Source organism: Carassius carassius, chromosome 38, assembly GCF_963082965.1.
Source record: "Carassius carassius chromosome 38, fCarCar2.1, whole genome shotgun sequence".
Taxonomy (NCBI): Eukaryota; Metazoa; Chordata; class Actinopteri; order Cypriniformes; family Cyprinidae; genus Carassius; species Carassius carassius.
In genome coordinates this window covers 8336011-8358559 of record NC_081792.1, presented here as the reverse complement: position 1 = coordinate 8358559, position 22549 = coordinate 8336011, and the positions used below count along the sequence as shown (strand labels likewise).

The 22549-nt window shown below is 37.1% G+C and overlaps 2 protein-coding genes and 1 long non-coding RNA gene across 3 annotated transcripts; 1 reads left to right on the top strand and 2 right to left on the bottom strand.

Annotated features, from left to right (window-relative positions):
• Window positions 1-5660: 5660 nt before the first annotated feature.
• Window positions 5661-10386, top strand: LOC132119249 (GTP-binding protein Di-Ras1-like). The gene is made up of 2 exons (XM_059529057.1): window positions 5661-5937; window positions 9437-10386. Exon 2 carries the CDS (start codon window positions 9492-9494, stop codon window positions 10077-10079), a length of 588 nt encoding a protein of 195 aa, XP_059385040.1. The 5' UTR covers window positions 5661-5937; window positions 9437-9491; the 3' UTR covers window positions 10080-10386.
• Window positions 10387-10713: 327 nt separating this feature from the next.
• On the bottom strand, window positions 10714-11068 carry LOC132119247 (uncharacterized). Its single transcript, XR_009426137.1, has 2 exons — window positions 10896-11068; window positions 10714-10865 (listed from the first exon to the last, which is right to left on the bottom strand). It is a non-coding gene; the product is annotated as an uncharacterized LOC132119247 (long non-coding RNA).
• A 4047-nt stretch (window positions 11069-15115) lies between these two features.
• ifi30b (IFI30 lysosomal thiol reductase b) lies at window positions 15116-18471 on the bottom strand. Its single transcript, XM_059528726.1, has 7 exons — window positions 18274-18471; window positions 16426-16614; window positions 16237-16305; window positions 15922-16011; window positions 15652-15804; window positions 15467-15535; window positions 15116-15371 (listed from the first exon to the last, which is right to left on the bottom strand). Exons 1-7 carry the CDS (start codon window positions 18412-18414, stop codon window positions 15312-15314), a joined length of 771 nt encoding a protein of 256 aa, XP_059384709.1. The 5' UTR covers window positions 18415-18471; the 3' UTR covers window positions 15116-15311.
• Between the last annotated feature and the right edge of the window lie 4078 nt (window positions 18472-22549).

Below are 22549 nucleotides of genomic sequence, written 5' to 3'. Positions count from 1 at the left end.
TCCGCTTTGACCACAGGGGGGTGGTGGTCTTCTGCTCCGTCCTGGGGGCCTTCCGCCCTGACCACATGGTGGTGGTGGTCTTCTGCTCCGCCCTGGGGAACTCTGGCCTCGACCACAAGGTTGTGGTGGTCTTCTGCTCCGCCCTGGGGGGCTTCCGCTCTGACCACACGGACATGGTGGTCTTCCGCTCCGCCCTGGGGGGCGCTTGCCCTGACTACACGGTTGTGGTGGTCTTCCGCTCTGCCCTGGAGGGCTCTGGCCTTGACCACAAGGGTGTGGTGGTCTTCTGCTCCGCCCTGGGGGGCTTCATGTTGTTTTTTCCTTTGGTTTTTGTGTTAATGTCTGTCCCTGTTCCTTTCTGTCAGTCTGGCCCTCCGTCCCTCCCCCTGAACCTCCTCCTGTCCTCCTCCCTCCTGGTCTTTCTGTGTTGTGTTTACATTCTGGTGCCTGTTCCCCATGTTTTTCTTTTCTGGCCCTCCGTCCCTCCCCCTGAGCCTCCACCTGTCCACCTCCCTCCTGGTCTCTGTTTTGTGTCTGTCTTGGAGCGTCTGGGAGCCGCTCCGTAGAAGGGGGGTACTGTCACAGTGTCTGGGTTGTGTTCCCTGGGGTTCCACTAGGTGTCCTCAGTTCCCACGGTGTTTATCATATTATCACTTCCTGTCTCCTTATTTGGTCACCTTCCTCCTTGTTTAGTTAATTGATTGTTCCCCACCTGTCTCCTGTTTCCCCATTATCCTTTTGTGTATATAACCCGGTCTGTCTTAGTATGTGTCACGGAGTCGTTGTTTATTCATGTCCGTCAGTTCGTGCCCTTGCCTTGTCTTCTTGTTTAGTTTATGTTTTGGATGGATGTTTCCTATTGACCCCTGCCTGGACTGTTTATGCTGTTTGGATTACCCCTTAATAAAAGACTTACTTGCAATTGGTTCTATCTCCGTGCTTCATTGGATCCCGGCCGTGACAGGAAGTCAGTTGTTGCGAGATGTAAATAGCTGAATGTTGTAATGCCTATATAATTATAATATATATATATATATATAAATTTTCATCAAAACTGCTGTCTTATTAGGAAGCTAAATGCATGATTTATATATGTAATATAATTCAATCTCAAAAAATGTTTTATATATTGATGATATATATATCAGAGGTGGGTAGTAACGAGTGTCATTTTCTTCGTCACATTTACCTGAGTAATTTTTTGGGGTAACTAATACTTTTTGGAGTATATTTAAAGATGAGTACTTTAACTCTTAATTGAGTAAATTTTTTGAGAAAAATCTGTACTTTTATTTCGTTACTGTGGGCGACGCTCCTCTCGTTACTTTACCTTAATGCAATAAATGTTATAACTGCTTCAGTTTATTCCAAACGTATGGAAGCATATGGGTAGCAATATTCAATTTGGAATGTAATATGCAAAATGACAATGCAAGATGTAAAATGGCAATGCATTTCTGTATTTACATTTACATTTTACAATACATTTGTGCAACGTTTGGTGCAAAATGAAAATGAAAATTAAATTACATAATTTTCATTTGCCATTTCATACACCAGTTTTAATAGGTCAAATGAATACTAATTTTAACGCTTTATAAGTTGCAAAATTAAAATGAAAATGTATTACAGAAATTATTAGATATGTATAACATGTTCATGCAAAAACTGTGGCAAAATGATCATTTAAATGCTATTTTTCTTAAATGCATTAACACTCACAGTCAAGACACTTACGATTGCATTTTCATTCAATGTCCCGCAATAAATGTAGCAAAATTCACGTCTCCATCCCCCCCCCCCCCCCTCCCGCCATGTCAATCACTGCGTGAACAAGGCGGGGCTTGCAGAAGGTCAAGAGACTCAAGACTCAAGAAAAGGATTCAAGTGAGAGAACATGGACAAGACAGTTGGTCCGTGTACGTGTTGATCATTTCGGTTTATGGCTTCAATATTTCATTCGAACTTGTGGGCGGAGCTGAAACGCTGCTTTCATCTGATTGGTCGAATCGCTCAACCTTCAGCTCTGTCTTTTCATTCTTTCAGACAGAATAAGAGTCAGTGCGAGTGAAGCACTGTAATGTCTGAAACTACACTCACTGTTAATTAACATAATATTTTAATCAGATGTAGCTGGGCACATAATTCTTGCTGCTGCGACTTGCAAGAGACCCTGTTAAATTATTTCTAGGTCATAGTATTGTATAAATATTGTCCCACTGATAAAAACAGTGCAAATAGTTCTGTCTCCTTGGATAACAGTGAAGTGGAAATAAATATAGTTAAATTTATGAAATAAAATTAAATAGGATTTGTTTGGGAAGGTAAGTCTGGACAGTCATACAGCAACACGAGTCAGACGAGTCTGAAGATCTGAGCTGAATTTGGTGAAACATTAAAGTTCTAGTCTGTGTCAATTACTCTCATAATAAATAATAATAATGTTACCCGTATTTTTTGGTATAAGTTGCATCAGTCCAAAAATATGTCATGACGAGGAAAAAAACATACATAAGTCGCACTGGACTATTAAGTCGCATTTATTCAGGTGACCCGTATGCCATACGGCCATATTAATTACTTTGGGTGGTTTGGGGAATTTTGTCAAGGCTTATTTTCTAATGTAACCTATCGCTGGGCTAACTATGATTAGCAATGTGTATTATTTTAAGAGACCATTCAAAGGATGGCACACACATCTATCGCTGTATGTTTGTTTAACATTTAAACTAGAAGTTGCGCTGAACTTAAGGTTGGCGACTTTTCACCTATTAAATGAAAACACAAAGTCACTTTTACGGACTTTTAAATTAAATGTTCCCTCCTGGTGGAATGACCTCCCTTAGTCCTTAGCCATCTTCAAGAAACGGCTTAAAACACATCTCTTCCATCTTTATTTGACCCTCTAACTTTAACACTCACTATTATAATTCTATTCTTTAAAAAAATCTAACTACCTTTCTAATCTTTTTATATTCTATTTTCTTTTCATTAATTATGCAATTGTATGTGTGTGTGTGTGTGTGTGTGTGTGTGTGTGTATGTGTAAAGACCTCTAACACTAGCTTGCTCTATTCTTTTTTTATTCTATCTGTTTTCTTTATATTATATTATTTAAAATCCCATGCTAGGTGTACTGTGTTAACCTAACTGAGACTTGTTATAGCACTTATATATCATTGCTCTTTTGTTGTTTTTGATTGCTTCCACTGTCCTCAACTGTAAGTCGCTTTGGATAAAAGCGTCTGCTAAATGAATAAATGTAAATGTAATGTATAAATGTAAAATAGAAACTTGCTGATTTACTAGATAAAACCAACACACCAGTTCATATGCATAGATTATTTTACCTGATATTAAGTGTGCACTGCAAACTAGAGCATTATTTATGATCATCTCCGTCCAGTCTTTACGCCGTATTACATTCAACCACAATTGTCTTCTTGGTTTCTGTGAAAGAATGTCTGCCGGGATCCGGTAAAACTTTAGTTTTGAATCAAAAGTGCTGTTCCCTCTATTCTGGCAGCCAAAAACACAACAAGAAGACATTTAAAAATCAAAACCTCGAACTTTTAGCGCACCTGCTATGAGTTCTGCCTTATTTTTTTATTATAATTTTTTTTTATTATTTAAACAGTTAGAACACAACAATAATTTTCAAATAAAAAAAAATAAATAAATAAAAATATAGAGACAGAGAACATTTCAACAACATAATACAAAAAAAGTGTTTAAAAAAGAAAAACAACATTACCAAAAAGCAGAAGGATAAAGAAACAGGGCATTACTCACATGAAAGAAAATCTAAACATTTAACAAGGCAAAGAGTCCATAAGTCGTACAAATTTGACAAGTTCTGATCGCCTTTGGGTTAAGAGATGGCGAGATTGTATTTAAATAATGTTTTATCTCATGCAAAAATACCAAAAGAATTGGTTTACAGTTTGAGAATTTACATTTATGAATATAAAATCTGCACAGGAAAATAATTAGATGTATTATAAAGCAAGCATTAGAATCTGCTTCAAAAAATCCAAATATAACAATTTGGGGCTTCATAGAAAATTTTTGCAAGATATTTCTTGAGATAAACCAACTAACATCTTTCCAAAGTTTCTGAGTGTAACTGCACGACCAAAACAAGTGAAGAAGAGTTTCAGTGTCATTCTGACAGAAGGAGCAATTAGTTTCAGATCAAATCAGATCTGAATTTTTTCTGAAGGAAATTTTTGACTGGGTAAATACTACTAATTTAAAAGATATTTTATGATATAAATATATTATATAGAGATATAAATTTATGCTGTATGGACCATATATTTTTCCAATTTAAATTGTCAAAAAGCCTATTCCAATATGAGATTGCAGGAGGGGCAGAAATAACGTTTTCAAGGAATAGAACTCTTACTTTATAATTTCTTTCTTTTTTTTTTTCAGTGAAACATATCTTGCCAATAGGTGTGTTGACAAGCTCAGGATAAGACAACGAACCCAAAGAGAGAGTATTGTTTTTAAAAAGCATAAGTAACCCAGAGGGAATAGCATCCATAACTGTGGCAAATTCCTTGGGAGTTACCGGTATATTATATTCTGAAAGAAACTCTGCATACCTAAAAAGCAGACCTTCATTATTAAAGAGCTGTCTAACATGATATATTCCATTATTGAACCAGTTATTATAGAACAAAGATCTATTGTTCCATATATAACAACGGTGAGGAGAAAAGTTATGTTTGTAAATAAGATTCCACGCCAGAAGGACTTGTTGGTGAAAGTTAGATAGCTTGACAGGGAGTTTATAAATATCATAATTACACATTAAAGCAAATTTTGCGCCACCAAGTTGCGAGAAAGCATGCTGAGGGAAAACATTCCAAATAGAGGTAGGATTTTTAAGGAATCGATTAAGCCAATTTATTTTAATTATGTTATTTAGTGAACTAGAATCAATGAAGTTTAAGCCGCCCTTTTGTTGAGTATTTAGTATCACTGACTTTTTCAAATAGTGGGGTTTATTCTTCCATAAAAATTTAACTAAGATTCCATCGATAAGTTTACAAGTGTTCTTATCAATGAACAGTGACTGAGCAGCATAAGTAAGGCGACACAGACCCTCCGCTTTAACAAGCAAACCTCTGCCTTTCAAAGAAAGATCTCTCTGCAGCCAGCAGTTAAACCGTTTTGTATTTATAACAATTGGGTCCAAATTAGCAGAACATCTAGTGTTATCTTTGGTTATTTTTATACCCAAGCGAGTTCTGCCTTATGTTTTGCCTCCAGCTAGAGCGGTGACGTCACAGTGACGTAGGCGATTAAGGGGTCTATAGAAAGAGTGCGGTTTTTAGACTATTTTTGTACAGGTGCTCCCTTACACCTCGCCTCTTGTAGACCTATATTTTATTACTCATATTTTTTTTATTACTAAACGTCTTACAGCTGAAAACCTTTTTCCTTATAGCTATTTTAAAACATATAGTACTATTCATAATTCCAGTATCGTCCTCCATCCCCAGTGTGTGTCCACAGAGGAAATGTGGTGTTTTATTAATGTAACATGCCCCCTTTAGTGACGGAACAACCTTGCATGACCAACATGGCGTAGATGGAGAGCAGTTTAACGGTATAGATAGAGCAGGTGGGGTTTTTGTTCTCGTCGTGTAACGGGACACAGGACGCGGGGGTGAGCCGCATATCGCGTGCTTGCGTGCGTCAGAGAGGACGTGGTAGGACAGCTGGAGCGCGCGCGCCCGCCCGCCCGATGAGCAAATAACAGCATTTTCAGCGACATCGCTCGATTAACGCCATGCAAATAACACGGGAAAATGAAACGGGACTGGGATTATAGAGAATGCAAGACAGTTGTCGTGTATCTGATCTCCTAATGCTTCCTATAATTTATGACTAACAAGATTTGGGACGTAGCTTCACAGTCTCCAGGTAAGAATACATCGCTTTTCACTGGCTATGCATACGTAGCTAATTGTTTGAATATGTAGCTGAATCTTTTAGATAAACGTATACATTTCTTGTGACGGACCGCAATAGCATCTCTCGGCGCACAGCGACGTAATGACTTTGAGGATCCCTTGCGTTTTGTTATTCATCGACTGTGTGTGTGAACAATGCTCTTTTGACATAAAAAAGCGATTCTCGTTCTCTTCCTTCTTAAAAATGACGTTCGGTTCAGTGCGAATTCGTGTGAATTACGCGCGGATGATAACGTTATGCGTCTCCGCATGAATGTAAACGCGACATATGATTAAGTTAAATGGAATTTAATATATATATATATATATATAAAGAATAACGTATTCTTTCATCCACGGCCTCCCATTGTTTCGAAGTGCCTGTTCATTCAGCTCGCATGACCTATATGTGCTACTGGCTGAGTGAAAATAACGGGATGCCTGTTTTGATTGTTGACTAATTACAGCTTTACGCGCAATATTAACGCCAGCTGTAACAACAAACTCCGTTGATTAAGAGATGCCCATCTCGGATCCGCATTCCATCAGATCTCCGAGGGGCTCAGGATTGAGCTTATAGAGTAAGAAAGTTGACGGGCTGTGGTATTCATCACATGCGATAGACGTTTGCATGTCTCCTGTAGAAGCCTTTCAGGCCACCCCAATTACACATTTCCACACCACAAGATGTATATTAGAATTTATTTAATTGTTTTTTTTTTTTACTTTTTTTTTTTGGCGAAATAGCCAAAATAATAAGCGTTGGTTAAAAAAATTGCTATGAACTCATCTGGGACTACAGTAATCATTCAACACTATAAATAGCTTCTTTCACCTCAGTGTATGAATAGGCTGCAATGACGTAAATTAAACCCACTGTTTGCCAGTTGGTTACTAGGGTAACTGACAGAAAGATGACATGCAACATTAGAAATATGTTGCTTTGCCTCAGTCTGTCTTTGTTTCCATCAGTTTCTCTGATGGCATCCTCTCACTCTTGTTTCTGCTCATTCTCTCCATCTCCTTATGCATGCCCTCAAGGTCTGTTTCCACAGTAACCAGAGAATTCCCAGAGTTCCAAAGAACGATGCACATCTGAGATGTTCTCGAGTAGCTCAGGGGGTATCTCTAATAAATCTTAGGTGTTCAAAGGCCTGATGTTTCTACTTACATCACTCAAACTGGTACAAATCAGTAGAAAACATTTACAGTGGAGCCAGTGTGTACAGCACACTCATGGCCAACCAAGCAGACACAGGCTTTGGAATATTATCTGTTGTAAAATCACTGTAATTGATGGTTTTGAGTATTAATGCTTTATGAAATAGAGCCAGCCACTCCAATATTCAATAAAGTTCTTATATAATATATTAAATTAATAAGAGTAAAGTCCTGTTCACACCGTTGCTATTATAATTATTTTTTTTTGGGTTATCATTCTTGGTGTGAATAGGATTAATACTTAATACTTATTAATATTTAATACTAGAAACGTTTTTTAGCAACTTAAGAAAAGTAATGCGTTGGTGAATAATAATAATAATGACTTTGTATCTTACAGTTATGACTCTTTATTACTTTGACTTTTTATGTTGTTATATGATTTACCAAAGTGTGATTTTTCTTATGTGGCAGGAATGGGCTTCCATACACTTAATCCATAAATTTATAGAAAAATATGTCATGACAATGCTGACTGGCTGTTGGCCCCACAGAAATATGAGTATGGCTATCCTGAGCTGTGATTCACTTTTAACACCCCTCCAAAAATAATCAACAACAAAAAAAGGAGCCTTCACTGGAAAAACATTTTCTGAATATATATGTGCTTCCAAAAAATGTATCAGAATAAATGGTTTCACTGAATGGTTTTTGAATTGAGAAGTTGGTGTAGTTACTACAGTCTACCAGCAGGGCGAAGTGGCCCGCACAAAATAATCAAACTGACCCGTTGGATAATACAATCAGTATTTATCAGTATAGTATCAGTATTAACTGCATGTTTATTTATGCATTTATTTTTTTCAAAATGTTGCATTTTTAGCTCTAAACTCTACATATATCTGGAATCTAGTAGCTCTTCACATTGATACAGTATATCAGTTTCTGTGGAAAGGACAGAAAATACAGACATTTGTATTGCATGCAGCCATTTATTTATCTTGACTCTGGCATTTATTTTTCATATGCTTGATCCATTGTTTTCAAAAGCATATCACATTCTTGTGCATTGACTCCAATGGACAGGATTTGCTAAGCCTCTTTATAAAATGTCTGACATTTACATCTGATTACAGTTTTACTATGAGAGAGAGAAAAAAGATGGAATATGAGATGTACAGTATGAGGGCTTGACTTAACATCCTTAATATTCAAAACTTGCTTTCCACTGAGATTGCATCTCATGATGCTGCTGGCGAACCAAAGAGGAAGTGTTCAGCAAGAGGCTCATCTGGTCTCTGTTCATCTGAGTGATAATCATTACTGCTAATTCAGATGTACCACTGAATTTTCCTCTGGGGCTGAGTAGATGTGAGCATTTTCAAGCTCTTAAATGCAGACAAAGTTCTCCGTTAATCAGACCGCATTGGTCTGGTCTGTGTATGTCATATGAGAATTAGGTATTTGAGTAAATCTCTATTGAGTCAGGAAGTGGCCCCTGTCTCCAAATGCTGCAAGAATCCAGTAAGGTGCCAGAAATATCCGGTGTGATCTTGAGTCCAACGGCTGCTTCACAGCAAGATAAATGAGTCATTAATAGATGACCTTGATGCCGATGGCAGTAGAGACCGTCCTACTCAATTCACAAAGGCACACAGACGTACACTGTCATGTATATATTTATACTGTACACACACACACACACACACACACACACACACACACACACACACACACACACACACACACACAGTGTTTGCAATTTTGGGCAATTATTATTATTATTATTTTTTTTGATATCATGGCAGTATATCTTGTACTGACTTTAATTTATGCAGATTTTCTTGACTTTTGGGGTAAAATGTGACTTGTTTTCATGCCCTTCACATGCTAATTGCACATGCTCAGGAACAGCTTTTTTGACTGTAAAGTTTTAAAGTAAAGAAAGTGGGAATTTTTAAATATAAAACAATCATGAGCATAACGATTTAATTTTATTTGAATACTATTTGCATCACAAATATATGTATATGAAAACAATAAAAAATAGTTATAATTAAATTAGTGTGTCAGTAGTGATTTTAATTGTCAATTTATTTATGCCAGTAGTTATTTTGATTTATTTTATTTAGATAATAGTAGCAAAACATTTTCATGGGTTAATAATTATACATTTTGTCACATCAGTAGCAGCGAAATACACTATTGGTTGACCTTCAGTTCACACAGACAATGTAGTTATAGTTTATATATTGGATACACTGTCTTAATGTGCATGTGTACCAAATGAAACCTTTTTCCTTTTTCAGATCTCAGGGAATAGTTGAATCTTAACCTCCACATACCCCGACAAACCCAAGCAGCATGCCAGAGCAGAGCAATGATTACCGGGTGGTGGTGTTTGGAGCAGGGGGAGTGGGCAAGAGCTCCCTGGTTCTGCGCTTTGTTAAAGGCACCTTCAGGGACACCTACATCCCGACAGTGGAGGACACGTACCGGCAGGTCATCAGCTGCGACAAGAGCGTATGCACTCTGGAGATCACCGACACCACTGGCAGCCACCAGTTCCCTGCGATGCAGCGTCTGTCCATCTCCAAAGGCCATGCCTTCATCCTGGTCTACTCCATCACCAGCAGGCAGTCGCTGGAGGAGCTGAAGCCTATCTACCAGCAAGTGCTGGCCATCAAAGGTAACGTGGAGAACATCCCCATCATGCTTGTCGGCAACAAGAGCGACGAGACCCAGCGCGAGGTGGAGACCAAGGAGGGCGAAGCCCAGGCAAACATCTGGAAATGTGCGTTCATGGAAACATCAGCCAAGACCAACACCAACGTGAAGGAGCTTTTTCAGGAGCTTCTGAATCTGGATAAGAAGCGTGATATGAGTCTGAACATGCGCTCCAGCAAGCAGAGACGTGCAGACAAGCTGAAGGCCAAGTGCAGTGTGATGTAGGAGGCTGGATCCACGGCCGCATCATTCAACGTGTAACTGACTCCTCGAAAATGTACATAAGTCCCTCACCTTAAAGGAACAGTGAGCACAAAAAAATGAAACTTCTGTCATCGTTCACTTATTGTCCTGTCATTTTAACCCATATGACTTTATTGTTTCCAGGGAACACAAAGAGAAATTGTAATACAATTGTACTGGCCGCACTTGTCCATGCAACCAAAAATCTTAAAAAAGGTGTGTTCAAAATGTCTTTCAGATTTTCGCACGTTGATAAATAAATGTGACCTCACGTTGTGTCCATCATGTTTGCACACAGCCTCTGAAACTTTCGTCCGTCATAAAAAAAAAAAAAATTGGATCAGGTTTCGATTTTCTGTGTTTTCACATCCGTAGCATGCATTTTGATAGGAAAGGATGGTGAATACACAAAAATGGAAAAACACATGCTAAAATTTCAGACTCGGTGTGCAAAGACCTTAAGTCTTATGAGGGAGGTCATATGATATTATATGATAACTTTGTGCTGAGTTTCAGAGTCATTATCACAAGTTGAACAAGTGAATGATTCATTCAGCCCCATTTTATGAAAGGCTGAATGAACAGGCACTTCGAAACAATGGGAGGCCGTGGATGAAAAAAGACTTGAATAATTTGTTCAGAAATCAAATATCATTAGCTCTTACAATAACATGGCAAACTGACCCAGGGTGAATGTAAAATTTTCTCACTCTGATCTATTGAGTGCATTCATGAGACTTGGAAAAGAGCACTATTCATACGAACCGCCTTTATGATACTTTGATGGTGCTTGTGCACCTTTATGATTCTTTTATGATTTTATGTCATTATGATTTTGTGTGTGTGTGTGTGTGTTAAACAGGATTAAGTGACGCAAGAGTGAAAAAATGATGACAGAACTTTCATTTTTGGGTGAACTCTCCCTTTAACTCTCCATCGCTCTCAGTCTTAATCAGGTAATCTTTAGTGTGCATCCAAATCGTCGACTATCTCCCTTCACCTGTTTGTTCTGGCTCCTGTAGTGATTCTATGTACAAGACTATAAGAGCTGACACATGAAGCAGGGAGGACGTCCCACGATTCTCACACGTGCTCTCTTTACTGCTATCTGTTGACTTTTTATTGAATTCAAGACAGACCAAATCATCAATGTGGCCATTTTTACATCAGGCTGTGTCTTTAATGGTACGGTGTCGAAATGCAGACATAAATGTCTTGAACTGGTTCTGCATTGTACGGGATTCTCATCCAAAGACGGAAGAGGCCTGGGCACAGCTGAAGAGGCGACACTATCCGCTCTTCCAAATTCCATATACTATAGCAGCACAAAAGCCTGTTACAAATCGGAAAACAATTCGGGACGAAGGACATTCTTAGTTAACCGGCTTGCCAGTGATGTAACCTGGTATAACAGAGTAAAGTGCATAATGCATGTCTGATGATATAAACTACCTTCATATTAAATGTTATTGAGATCTTTTCATCGAGAACAGAGCTATACCTTATTAAAGCACAGAGAATAAGTCCTAAATGTGATCATTTCTAAAAGATATTTTTTGTGACAGGATGGGGTTCGGGGTGTCGACTGGTGTTTTCTTTTACTCTGTTTCGTTTTTCAAGTGTTAATGGCACTCGAAAACATTAATATATGCATTTCATCATCTAACTGAAAACATATATCCTGTATGTGCAATCTATGTGTATTATGAGCACTAATGAAAGCCCCTGTACAGCTCCTGTTTTTCTGTCAGTGTCTATATTTCCTCTGATAAATTTAATGCCATTTGCTTTAGCAATACATGATATAAAAGCACTTTTAGAATCTTGAGCACATTCAAAACACAGAGCGTTAACCTTTACAAAAATGTTCTTGTCAAACACTCTGCGTTTACAGCTTTACTGCAGATAAAGTGTTTATTCAATAAATATTATGTGAGGGACCAGAAAATAAAGAAGCACAAACAAAAGGGAAAGAATTATTGCTTGTCTTCTTTTGTGGTTTTGAACATCTGTATTCAGTATAAAGTGGCTCCAAAAGTATGCGTAAAAATGTTTGAATTCCATTCCATTTAGATACAAAATATTAAACTAACTGGCATCCTGAAACAAATGATGTTTGAGTTTTTCTCAGAACTAATGTCACCTTTATTAGCCGTTTAACCAACAGGTTTTAAGGTGACTTTTATGTGATGTATGAAGTGAGTTTATTATGTAGAAGAGTAACAATTGATTTATCATTTCAAATTTCTTTCTGTGACGTTTTCCTTGAGGGGAATAAAAGCTTTCATATTATATATTTGATATTAGATTTGATATTTCTTTAAAACGAAAGAAATTACAATATATAAAATAAAAAAAAATCTTAAATTAGATACTTTCTGGGGCAACTGAGGGTGCAGCCGTGCAGGTATTTACTATATTAAAAAAATAATAATAGAAAATACACTTTTATATCAGTGATGTCAACTCCCTGCCCTTATGTTACTGCAGAGTCATAATGGATGATAATGACAGATACTGAGGGGAATGAGTGTACCTGAAGCTGCAAAAAGAGCATCTGGTGGAAAGTCTGCTCAGTCAGTCATAGTGCATCTCTGACGTTTCAATGGAAAGCAAAGCATTAATTAGCCGATGCAATAAAAGCATAGATTTGTGTGTGAGGATGTTACTGGGTTGTGTCCACGTGCTGTGCAGTGTTCTGTTCAACTAGGAAAGTTGAAATGTCCAGCTATCCACTTGGAGAAGTGCGACAGAAATTTGAGAAATTCCGAAATTCAACTTCAACAAATACAGTTTTACCAAGATGCGAGTCTGTGATGCAGATGTACACTACACATTCACATATTTACTTTTTAAGAGATAGTTCAGCACAAAAGCTGCAAATGCACCAAAACTGCATCATAAAAGTCTTGTGCACTACATTCCAAGTTATTAACTTCTTAACTTCAACATCTTAAATTCTTTTAAAATTGCATGACAACAAGAACAGCAATGCAGAGCACACTTAAAGAGTCAATAGATATCAGTCGATAGATCAATAGAGAACTCCATAGAGCACTAGTAATCCAGATTTGGAAATATGAAAAAGTTTGTATCTAGATCACTGTCATCCAATACAATTTTGCTTAAAAAATAAAAAAACGACCTGTTTCTAGATTCCCAAATCCAGATCATTCTAATCCAGATTAAGCTTTTTAAACAACTGGCCCTGGGGGGTTTTCAAACATTGTGTTGTAACAACCAGAAGTTGAAACATCAAGCTGAAAGTCCTCAGCATTCTTCAACATGAACCTAAACTTTACAATTTATGAGATTTTCCAAGTATTTTTATCAAATTAAAGTTAGCAGCATAAATGTGAACATACACTTTACATTTGTCAGGTAAATAGGTTTATTTTGCAGGAATTAATAGATTTATGCACAGATGTTTGTTTAATAGGCTAGTGCATAAACTCTTGGTAATGACTGCTTATCGATTAGCTCTACCACTATTTTCATCTTGAAAAGAAAAAAAAGATTCAATTGACCCTGAGGTACTGATTATTCTGTGAAGACGTTTCCGGTTTTGCTCAGAGAAATGAGATTCAGATTTTATTGAGTGAGTGAACAACGTAGACATTGTTAAATTTGCTCAAAACAAACAATACACACGTGTTTCATGTTCAAAATGCACTTATATGGGTTAAAATGGCAGGGAATAAAAAGTCTAAAGCCTCTGTCCTCTTTATTTTTCTTCCCTTTGGACACAGGAGTTAAAGGCATGTTTTGTTGGAGAAAAGTTCCGTGGCATTGCCCTCTGCTGGTAAATATAGGTATGAAGCATTATTGAACTTTTGACAATAACGAGGGTAGCATGACAGCTCAGTGGGTATCACTGTTGCCTCCCAGCAAGAAGGTCCCCAGTTGAGTCCCGGAGCCAGGAGACGTTACTGTGTGGACTCTCAATGTGTTTAATTAGTACAAATGATCCAGAATGCTGCAGCATTACTGGTCTTCAATCAGCACAAGAAAACCCATGTCACACTTCTGTTTATCTCTCTAAACTGGCTACCAGTTGCAGCTTGCATCAGGTGTAAGACACTGAATGGCCAAGGTCTATGAGCGAGTCTACATCCTTTCTAGAAGCTTGAAAACCATTATTCATTTGAGAGATTTCTCAAACGCTGATTTATCCAGTAATGAAACATATCTTTATGAATGAAACATTGATCCATTCATTTCAATGATTAATTATTTTGTTCATATTTTTTTTAAAACAGACTGAAACAATGAAAAAAAAAAAAAGATAAAGACCCAGCAGTGTCCCTAAAAAATATAATTTTAATAACTAAAATATTAAACATTACGTTTTTATACCCATGTCACATAGTATACCATTTACAAAAAAAATTAAATGGATAAAATATAGATATATATAAAACACTGCTCTCTGCTGGTGTAAAGGGGTTTGTAGCAGTAACATAAAATATTGGAAGAAAATTGGATCACAAGTAATTGTGGCTTTCAGTGGATCTACAGAAATTGAAGTAATGTGTTACTTATACTTTATATGCAGATGTTCATGTGACAATACAGCATTTTTAAAGTACATCACAATTAAACTCCAACTTTTGATTTTGTGAATGAAGCTTTGTGAAATTGAGTTTAAATGTTACTTTTAGAGATAGAATGAGAAAGTGATAGGGACTCTGCCAAAATATGAAAATAAAGCAATGAAAAGTTATAGGCGGCCAAGTGCATTTTTATGGTTGAGAATTGGTAGAGCAGTTTTTTGAAACTTTAAGTGATTTCAGTGCAGTTCCAGCAGCAAGCAGTGCCAACATTTTGAATTCGATGACAAAACATGAGGACATCATGGATTTGTCTGTTATACTAACAGATTTTCCATGTATTAACAGATTTGAAAAATCCATTAGAAAATTTTCTAATGGAAATGTTCCACTGAGACAAAAGGTGATTAGGAAGACATTAGATGCCACAGAAGGCAGTATGTGCTGCATGTTATTGATTTGCTGACATTTTCATGGTTTTCTTAACTCTTTATTTGTAGTGGATAATGAGGTTACAAAAAACACTTATAGCCAAGTACACATACATCTGGTTAAAATGGTGTTAACATTATAAAATAAAGTACTTTAATTTTTAGACTACAGTTGGAAAAATAAAAATATTGATATCACAATTGTGTGTATTATGCAACAGTTCGGTCTTCAACTAGCAAAAGCTTCGGTCCAGTTTTTTCAGGGCTCCAGTACAGACTGGTGGCTTGATTCCCTGTAAGAGAAGTAAAATTCTTAGTCGAGTCCTGTTGATTAGCATATTTCAGCAATCACAAAAGGTACATGTGAAGACACATGAGCATACTGTACTTTGTACAAACTGCATACAAGGGTGAAAAGAGTGGACATAGCCTTATCTTCCCATTCACTCGTGTATACCTGTGGAAAAAAAAAAACATTCATGTACATTTCAAACTCTCTCATCAGAAATCTTATTCTTATTTCAACCTAACGGATTTGATTAGTGCAGCTGCTCTGCTTTGAGAGGGCCTCACCCCATTGAAGGTGACCCAGGGAACATGAGTGTGTGCTGGTCTGAGTGCCTGGGTCTTCATTGCATTCTGATGCATCAAACTGTGGCCAAGCTCTCCTTTAGCACAAGACTCTATGGTCTGCCATTTAACAAACGGTGCATAGAGTTGCAAACACTAGCATAGAAAAAAAAAAAAAAAAAACTACTGAGAAAGAGAAACTCATAATGGCTCTTCTTCACTGAAACATAATGCTGTAATGAGGGACAGTAATGTTGACCCAGAGATGCTTACAGGCTTAGCAGATTTTAGTACATCTGCAGATGACTCCATGCAGTAGATGACAGGAAATGCTGCATGATTGGTTGCATATAAAACACATGCCTATTAAAAGAAATATTAGGAAAGTTTAACTAGAAAGAGAAACTTTTTTTAACTCCTCCACAAAACCAAGTGAGCTGCCTTGTTGCTAAGCTAATAAAACAATACTCAAAACGTAATATCCTAACATAAAAAAAAAAAAACAAATATATATATATATACTTTATTTAATGAAATGTAGATTTTCCTTATACTGTAGTAAACACTATTGTTGGCTAATAAACTCACCTCAACCATGTTAGCATAGCACTCTGGTTCTCCATGTTGACATGTGAATGAATTCTCTTCAGGAAGTTCCTTAAATTGCAAGTTAAATCATAGACACAGAAAACATCACAAAAAAAAATAAAAAAAAATAAAATAAAACTACCACACACACACAGACACACACACACCTATGAAAGAGCAGAGGTGTACCTTAGCATTGCCGAAGGGTATCAGCTTGACCTTCATTATATCTTTAAGTAAAGTCCAAGTTGGGAAGAGTTGCTCTGTTAGGAACGCTCTACAGCCTGGGCAAAGGCTCTCATAATAGAGAGTGAGCTCTACGGGAGGAACCTCTGGGTCTGGCCGGGTTGCGTTCAGCTCCATACATTGTTTCCACACCTATTCAGATGCATAAAGAGAACAAAAACAAGTGAAAGTGACATACGGCCAAGTATGGTGACCCATACTCAGAATTCGTGCTCTGCTTTTAACCCATCCGAAGTGCACACACACCCACCGTGAACACACACCCGGAGCAGTGGGCAGCCATTTCTGTTGCGGTGCCCGGGGAGCAGTTGGGGGTTCGGTGCCTTGCTCAAGGGCACCTAAGCCTTCAATACCATGACTTCGGTGCCCTTGAGCAAGGCACCGAACCCCCAACTGCTCCCCAGGCACCGCAACAGAAATGGCTGCCCACTGCTCTGGGTGTGTGTTCACGGTGGGTGTGTGTTCACTGCTCTGTGTGTGTGCACTTTGGATGGGTTAAATGCAGAGCACGAATTCTGAGTATGGGTCAAAACCTTGAAAACAATAGTAAAAAAGAAAATAAATCTAGGCATTGTCCAGTTTGGAAACATACAGAAAGGCAACATTCTTGGATTGTGAATAATCAAGTCATAAAAGTTGCATTAATTTTGTCTGATAGCACACAAACATCATGTGACCATTAACGAAATTCAGGGAATTGTAAATCATGCAAAGTGTTGTTAAATTATGGAAATATCAATTTATAATCTCGGGGTAATTTAAGTATCACTGCATGAAAAGAAGAATTTCTGAGATAAATCAGACATGGGAAATTTCACTGAAACCCAAGTTGAACAACCCATAGTTGATTGTTCTCTTCAGTTACACTACCAAGGGCTGAAATGCTTAGGAAAGCTCTTTTCATGGTGAAGCTCAAAGGCACCACAGCTGATCACAGTCAAATGGTTTTGTGTGCCATTGAGAATGTGATTAGTTGATTGAGTTTACAAGTCATTTTCAGGAGGGGGTGATCCTTTTTCCAACTCAGTGATTCATTTTTTAATTTATACAAATTTATACTTTTTCTTTCTGACATGTTGATGTTATAGCTTTCACTTGGATGTTATACGTTGCACTTAATATATAGAGCAGAAAAAAACCCCACTGTCTTCATTTCAGGCTACAAAGCAACAAAATGTGAGGGTGTGATACCTTTCTATAGCCACTGGAAGTTAACAAATATTAAAAAGTTAAAGTTTTCTAAAGCCCATATTTAAACAAATTATTTACAGGATGACCTTCCGACCCTGAACTCGGAGTAGAAAAACATACAGTTGTAGACATGAGGACCATCATCAAACTCATGATGTAAACGAGAAACCTTGTGGCCAGTTTAATTGGAAGCAGTTTGCGTTCAAAAGCATGACAGTAATTTATAAGCACAAAGAAGTCTTTGAAAGTGATGTTGAACACAGCTTCATTACAAGATCAGCGTTTCTGTGCAATACTCCATAAAAGTCAATATTCTTAGCAGTTAGTAACACACTGCAAATTAACATCAGGTATTATCACATTGCATAAGGCAAGTGAAAACAGATTAATAATTCTGTATTGTTGGTCACCTTAACCATTTTTAAATAAAAAGACAGACTTGCCTTGAGATGTAGCAACATTATTGTACAAGTTTATCAAGCCACAAATCATTACAATAATGACACTGAGCGGCAGAAATGCCTCTATCATTTAAAGATGGCAAAAAAGAAAGAACTTAGTTGTTTCAAGACTTAAAATCAACCTCTTAAACAGACTTACCCCACATTCTATGGCAATCTCCAGAGACCTGCACCACTGGGATGGAGGGTATCCACATGAAGGCTTTGGGTGAGATTCACATTGTATCTCATAAACTCTGAAGAATATGACATAAAACACACAGAGCATTAGAGTGTTCATGCTGTTGGTATTTAGAGAGTCCCTGAGCTTTCTATGAGCAGTAGGAGAGCTTGCATACACTTTCCTCCTATAAAAATAACCTCCAATCAACTGTGAGCAGCTGCAGCTGAACACAGACAATGCTAACTGGCCTCAGATCAGCAAAGAGAGGCTGCCCGTGAGCAAAGAGCGTTCACAACTGAGTGTTGTGGCTTTATTACCTTAATAAAATCTTTAGATATCTTAAAAATGTTTTTTTTTGTTGGTCAGACCAAAACAAATGCCTAAAATCTACAGTTATTACTATACTTTTTATGTTTAACCACAACATAAGTTCAATTAACAATCATACAAATAGAGGGAAATCTGCTTTTCCCATCATTCTTTGATACAGACTGAAGAGTTCATGAAATTAAATGCTATTTTGTTTATTTTTGCACACAATTATGATAGTATAAGATCTGTTTGTGGTTAATTTTCTGTTCAATGTCAAGATTTACAGGGGTCTGTGTTATTTTGCTGTTTTGGGGGGTTACCATTTTGAAGAGTAGAGCCTGTGGTTAGGTTGATAGTGGGACAAGAAACATTAAGACCACTGTAATGTCCAAAGACTATATAAACTACATTAAAACTGTGAAAGTGCCATTGTAGTGAAAGTCTGTTACATATGTTAGCACATGTATGAGTGCTATTGCAAGCTAATAGTTAGCTGCTATTTTAAATTGTATCCAATAAACTAAGTTCACTTTATTTATTTATTTATGAATTAATTATTTATTTCTCTATAAATCATTCATTCATTCAGTTGGCTTACTCAAATATTTGAATTAAATGTAAAATTGTACTATTTAAATAACTAATTGGGTCTACTTAGTTTTACACTAGGTACCAAATGTAGTTACATTACATTACATTTACATTTATTCATTTAGCAGACGCTTTTATCCAAAGCGACTTACAGTTGAGGACAGTGGAAGCAATCAAAAACAACAAAAAGAGCAATGATATATAAGTGCTATAACAAGTCTCAGTTAGGTTAACACAGTACACGTAACATGGGATTTTAAATAATATAATATAAAAAAAAGACAAAGAAAAAAAGAAAACCGATAGAATAAAAAAAGAATAGAGCAAGCTAGTGTTAGAGATCTTTTCACACACACACACACACACACACACACACACACACACACACACACACACACACACACACACACACACACACACACATAATTAATGAAAAGAAAATAGAATATAAAAAGATTAGAAAGTTAGATTTAAAAAAAAAAATAGAATTAGAATAGTGAGTGTTAAAGTTAGAGGGTCAAATAAAGATGGAAGAGGTGTGTTTTAAGCCGATTCTTGAAGATGGCTAAGGACTCAGCTGCTCGGATTGAGTTGGGGAGGTCATTCCACCAGGAGGGAACATTTAATTTAAAAGTCCGTAAAAGTGATATAAGTAATATATAGTATAATATATATAGTATAAGTAATATAGATATACTTTTTTTCTACTCATATTTATTGAATTCATAAGGTATGTTTAATTGATTTGTATAGGTTTAAAATGTACTCAATATTTTTTAAGTGTAAACATGTTTAACCAAAAAATAATTTTGTGAAACAACATTAGGCCTACTCCAGTCAGACATGATCATTAGCTATGTGAGCATATAGAGTAGGGCTGCAGAGGCTTTACAAGATGGTGAGTTTTTACAATTTATAGTTGGCTAGGGATCAAAGGGGCAGCAAAAAGAACAGCCATCAAATCCATATGGGAAGATGTAAAAACCTGATGTGGCTTTGGATAAAGAGTGCAGTTGCTACTTGGATGCAGATTGGGGCCTGATCAACCCCAGCCAGATCACCTGGGAGATGTTGAAAGACCCAACATACCCAACTAGTTTCCCAGGGAACATCACTGATAATGTGTCCCAGTGCAACAAGACAATGAATCTTACTTAGTTTTTAGAGCGAAGATGTTGACTTCTCCTGATTCTCTGGATTCTCATTCATTTTTCTGTTACTTTTAGAAATACATCTTTGGTGTAAAGGTAATGCTGTGCTGTCAGAGGCTGATACTCCACAACAGAAACACCCAAAACCTAGATTAGGGAAGCAACAAAGTACATACACGAATCCAATGATCATGTCATACTGTCTACTGAGATTCCTTCATCTGAATGATTTTTGAAGACAGGTTATAATCTTTCATTGACTGAATAACAGTATCCCGTGTGTGCAATTCTAATTGTGTTTCTGAGTTGCGGCTGGAAGTCAGTATAGTTTTTGGCCAATATTTTCATTTTTTGACTTAATTTCTAGCAAAAAATTAAATAAAAATTGAATTGTGTTAATTTAACTGCTTAATTAACACTAAAGTTCAGCTTTTTAACCTCCTATCTGTAATCAGACTTGTCACCGATGACTGTAGTGTCATCCACAAACTTCAGGAGTTTGACAGAGGAGTCAGAATAGGTGCAGTCATTGGTGTACAGGGAGAAGAGCAGTGGGAAGAGCACACATCCCTGAGGAGTGCCAGTGCTGATGGTGCAGGTGTTGGATGTGAATTGTCAGTTCTCACTAGCTGTTGTATATATGTCAGAAAGCTGGTGATCCACTGACAAATAGAGCTGGGAACAGAAAGCTGGGTTAGTTTGGTCTGGTGGAGTATTGTTATGATGGTTGAACGCTGAACTGAAGTCCACAAACAGGACCCTTGCATGAGTCCCTGATTTGTTCAGATGTTGCAGGATGTAGTGAAGTCCCATGTTGACTGCATCATCCACTGACCTGTAGAAAGGCTTACAATTGATGAAGAACACTTCTAGACCAGGATAGCACATCTTCTTCAATGCTGTTATATCTGTACACCATCTTCCATTGAGGTAGAAGCATGTCCCACCACCACGCTATTTCCCCTTTGATTCTGCATTGCAATCCGCTCTAAACATCTGGAAGCCCAAGTGTGTACGTCTGCAGACTGCAAGACGGGGGCGTAACTTGAAGTAGGAGGCGTAACTTGAAGTTGTCCAAATCACACAGAACCACACAAGATCTCAAAACTATATGTTCTTGGCAATATGGCGGCTTTAATTAGGGCACAGAGTAGAATATTGATTACGTTTTAAGGGAGGCAGGGGTTTTAGGTAGGATTTGATGCATGATGTGTGTGTAGATATTAATGTTAGGGGACAATATTAGAGATTCGTATGTTTTAGTAGGAAAACGTATTATCAGATCTACACTCCGGAACAGAAGAGGGCGGTAATGCACAGATAAACTGGATGTCAACCGCCGTTAAACTGGAAAGAAGACGAATATGACAGCTTGCTGTGAGAGACAACGGTAAGAATATATATATTTTTCCCGAAATAATTATTTAAATTGAAGTGTATACGTCATTTTCATACAGTGGTATTGTTTTTGGAGTTAATAATTTATTAAAACTAAGGCGTAAAGTAAGCAACATATAAGCAAAAGGTCTAAAGACGCTATCCCCAGGTTTCACAGGCTTAATCTAAACCCTGTCTGTCACCTACATAATGTGTATATTTGTGATTTTGCTGTAAACATGTTTTATAATGCATAACTAACAGGGGAGCTCCATTAAGTACACGACTCAATAGTGGCTTTACATAAACCATATATACTTCTTGAAGACTATTACTAAAATGTCTATTTATCATCTGACTGGTTTGATAAGTATTGTAGATGAGCTCATTTAACAGACATGAAACAGGTGTCTGAGTGATGTGTGTGTGATATTGTGTAGAATTCACTTTTGTCAACACCTCTATGGATGAGTGTAAGTCATGTAAACAAACAAATATACATAAAATAACTAAACATAAGTTATCTATTTTATTTGTCCATTTGCAATATTGATATTTTAAGGAACATTTGTGTTGGATAAAATGTGAGTTACATCAGTAACTAACTCAACATGTAAATGCAGTATATCACAGATATATGACAGAGGAGACGGACTCTTGTCTGGATGTTACAGGGACAGATGAGACACACGTGTGTTTATCTGCTGCAGAGACACTGATGAAGGAATGCTAACATCAAAGGATCTGTGTAAGTACACTACAAAAATAAATGAAACATTTTAAATCTTAAGTTGTATTTTATTTTAATCAATGTAATTTTA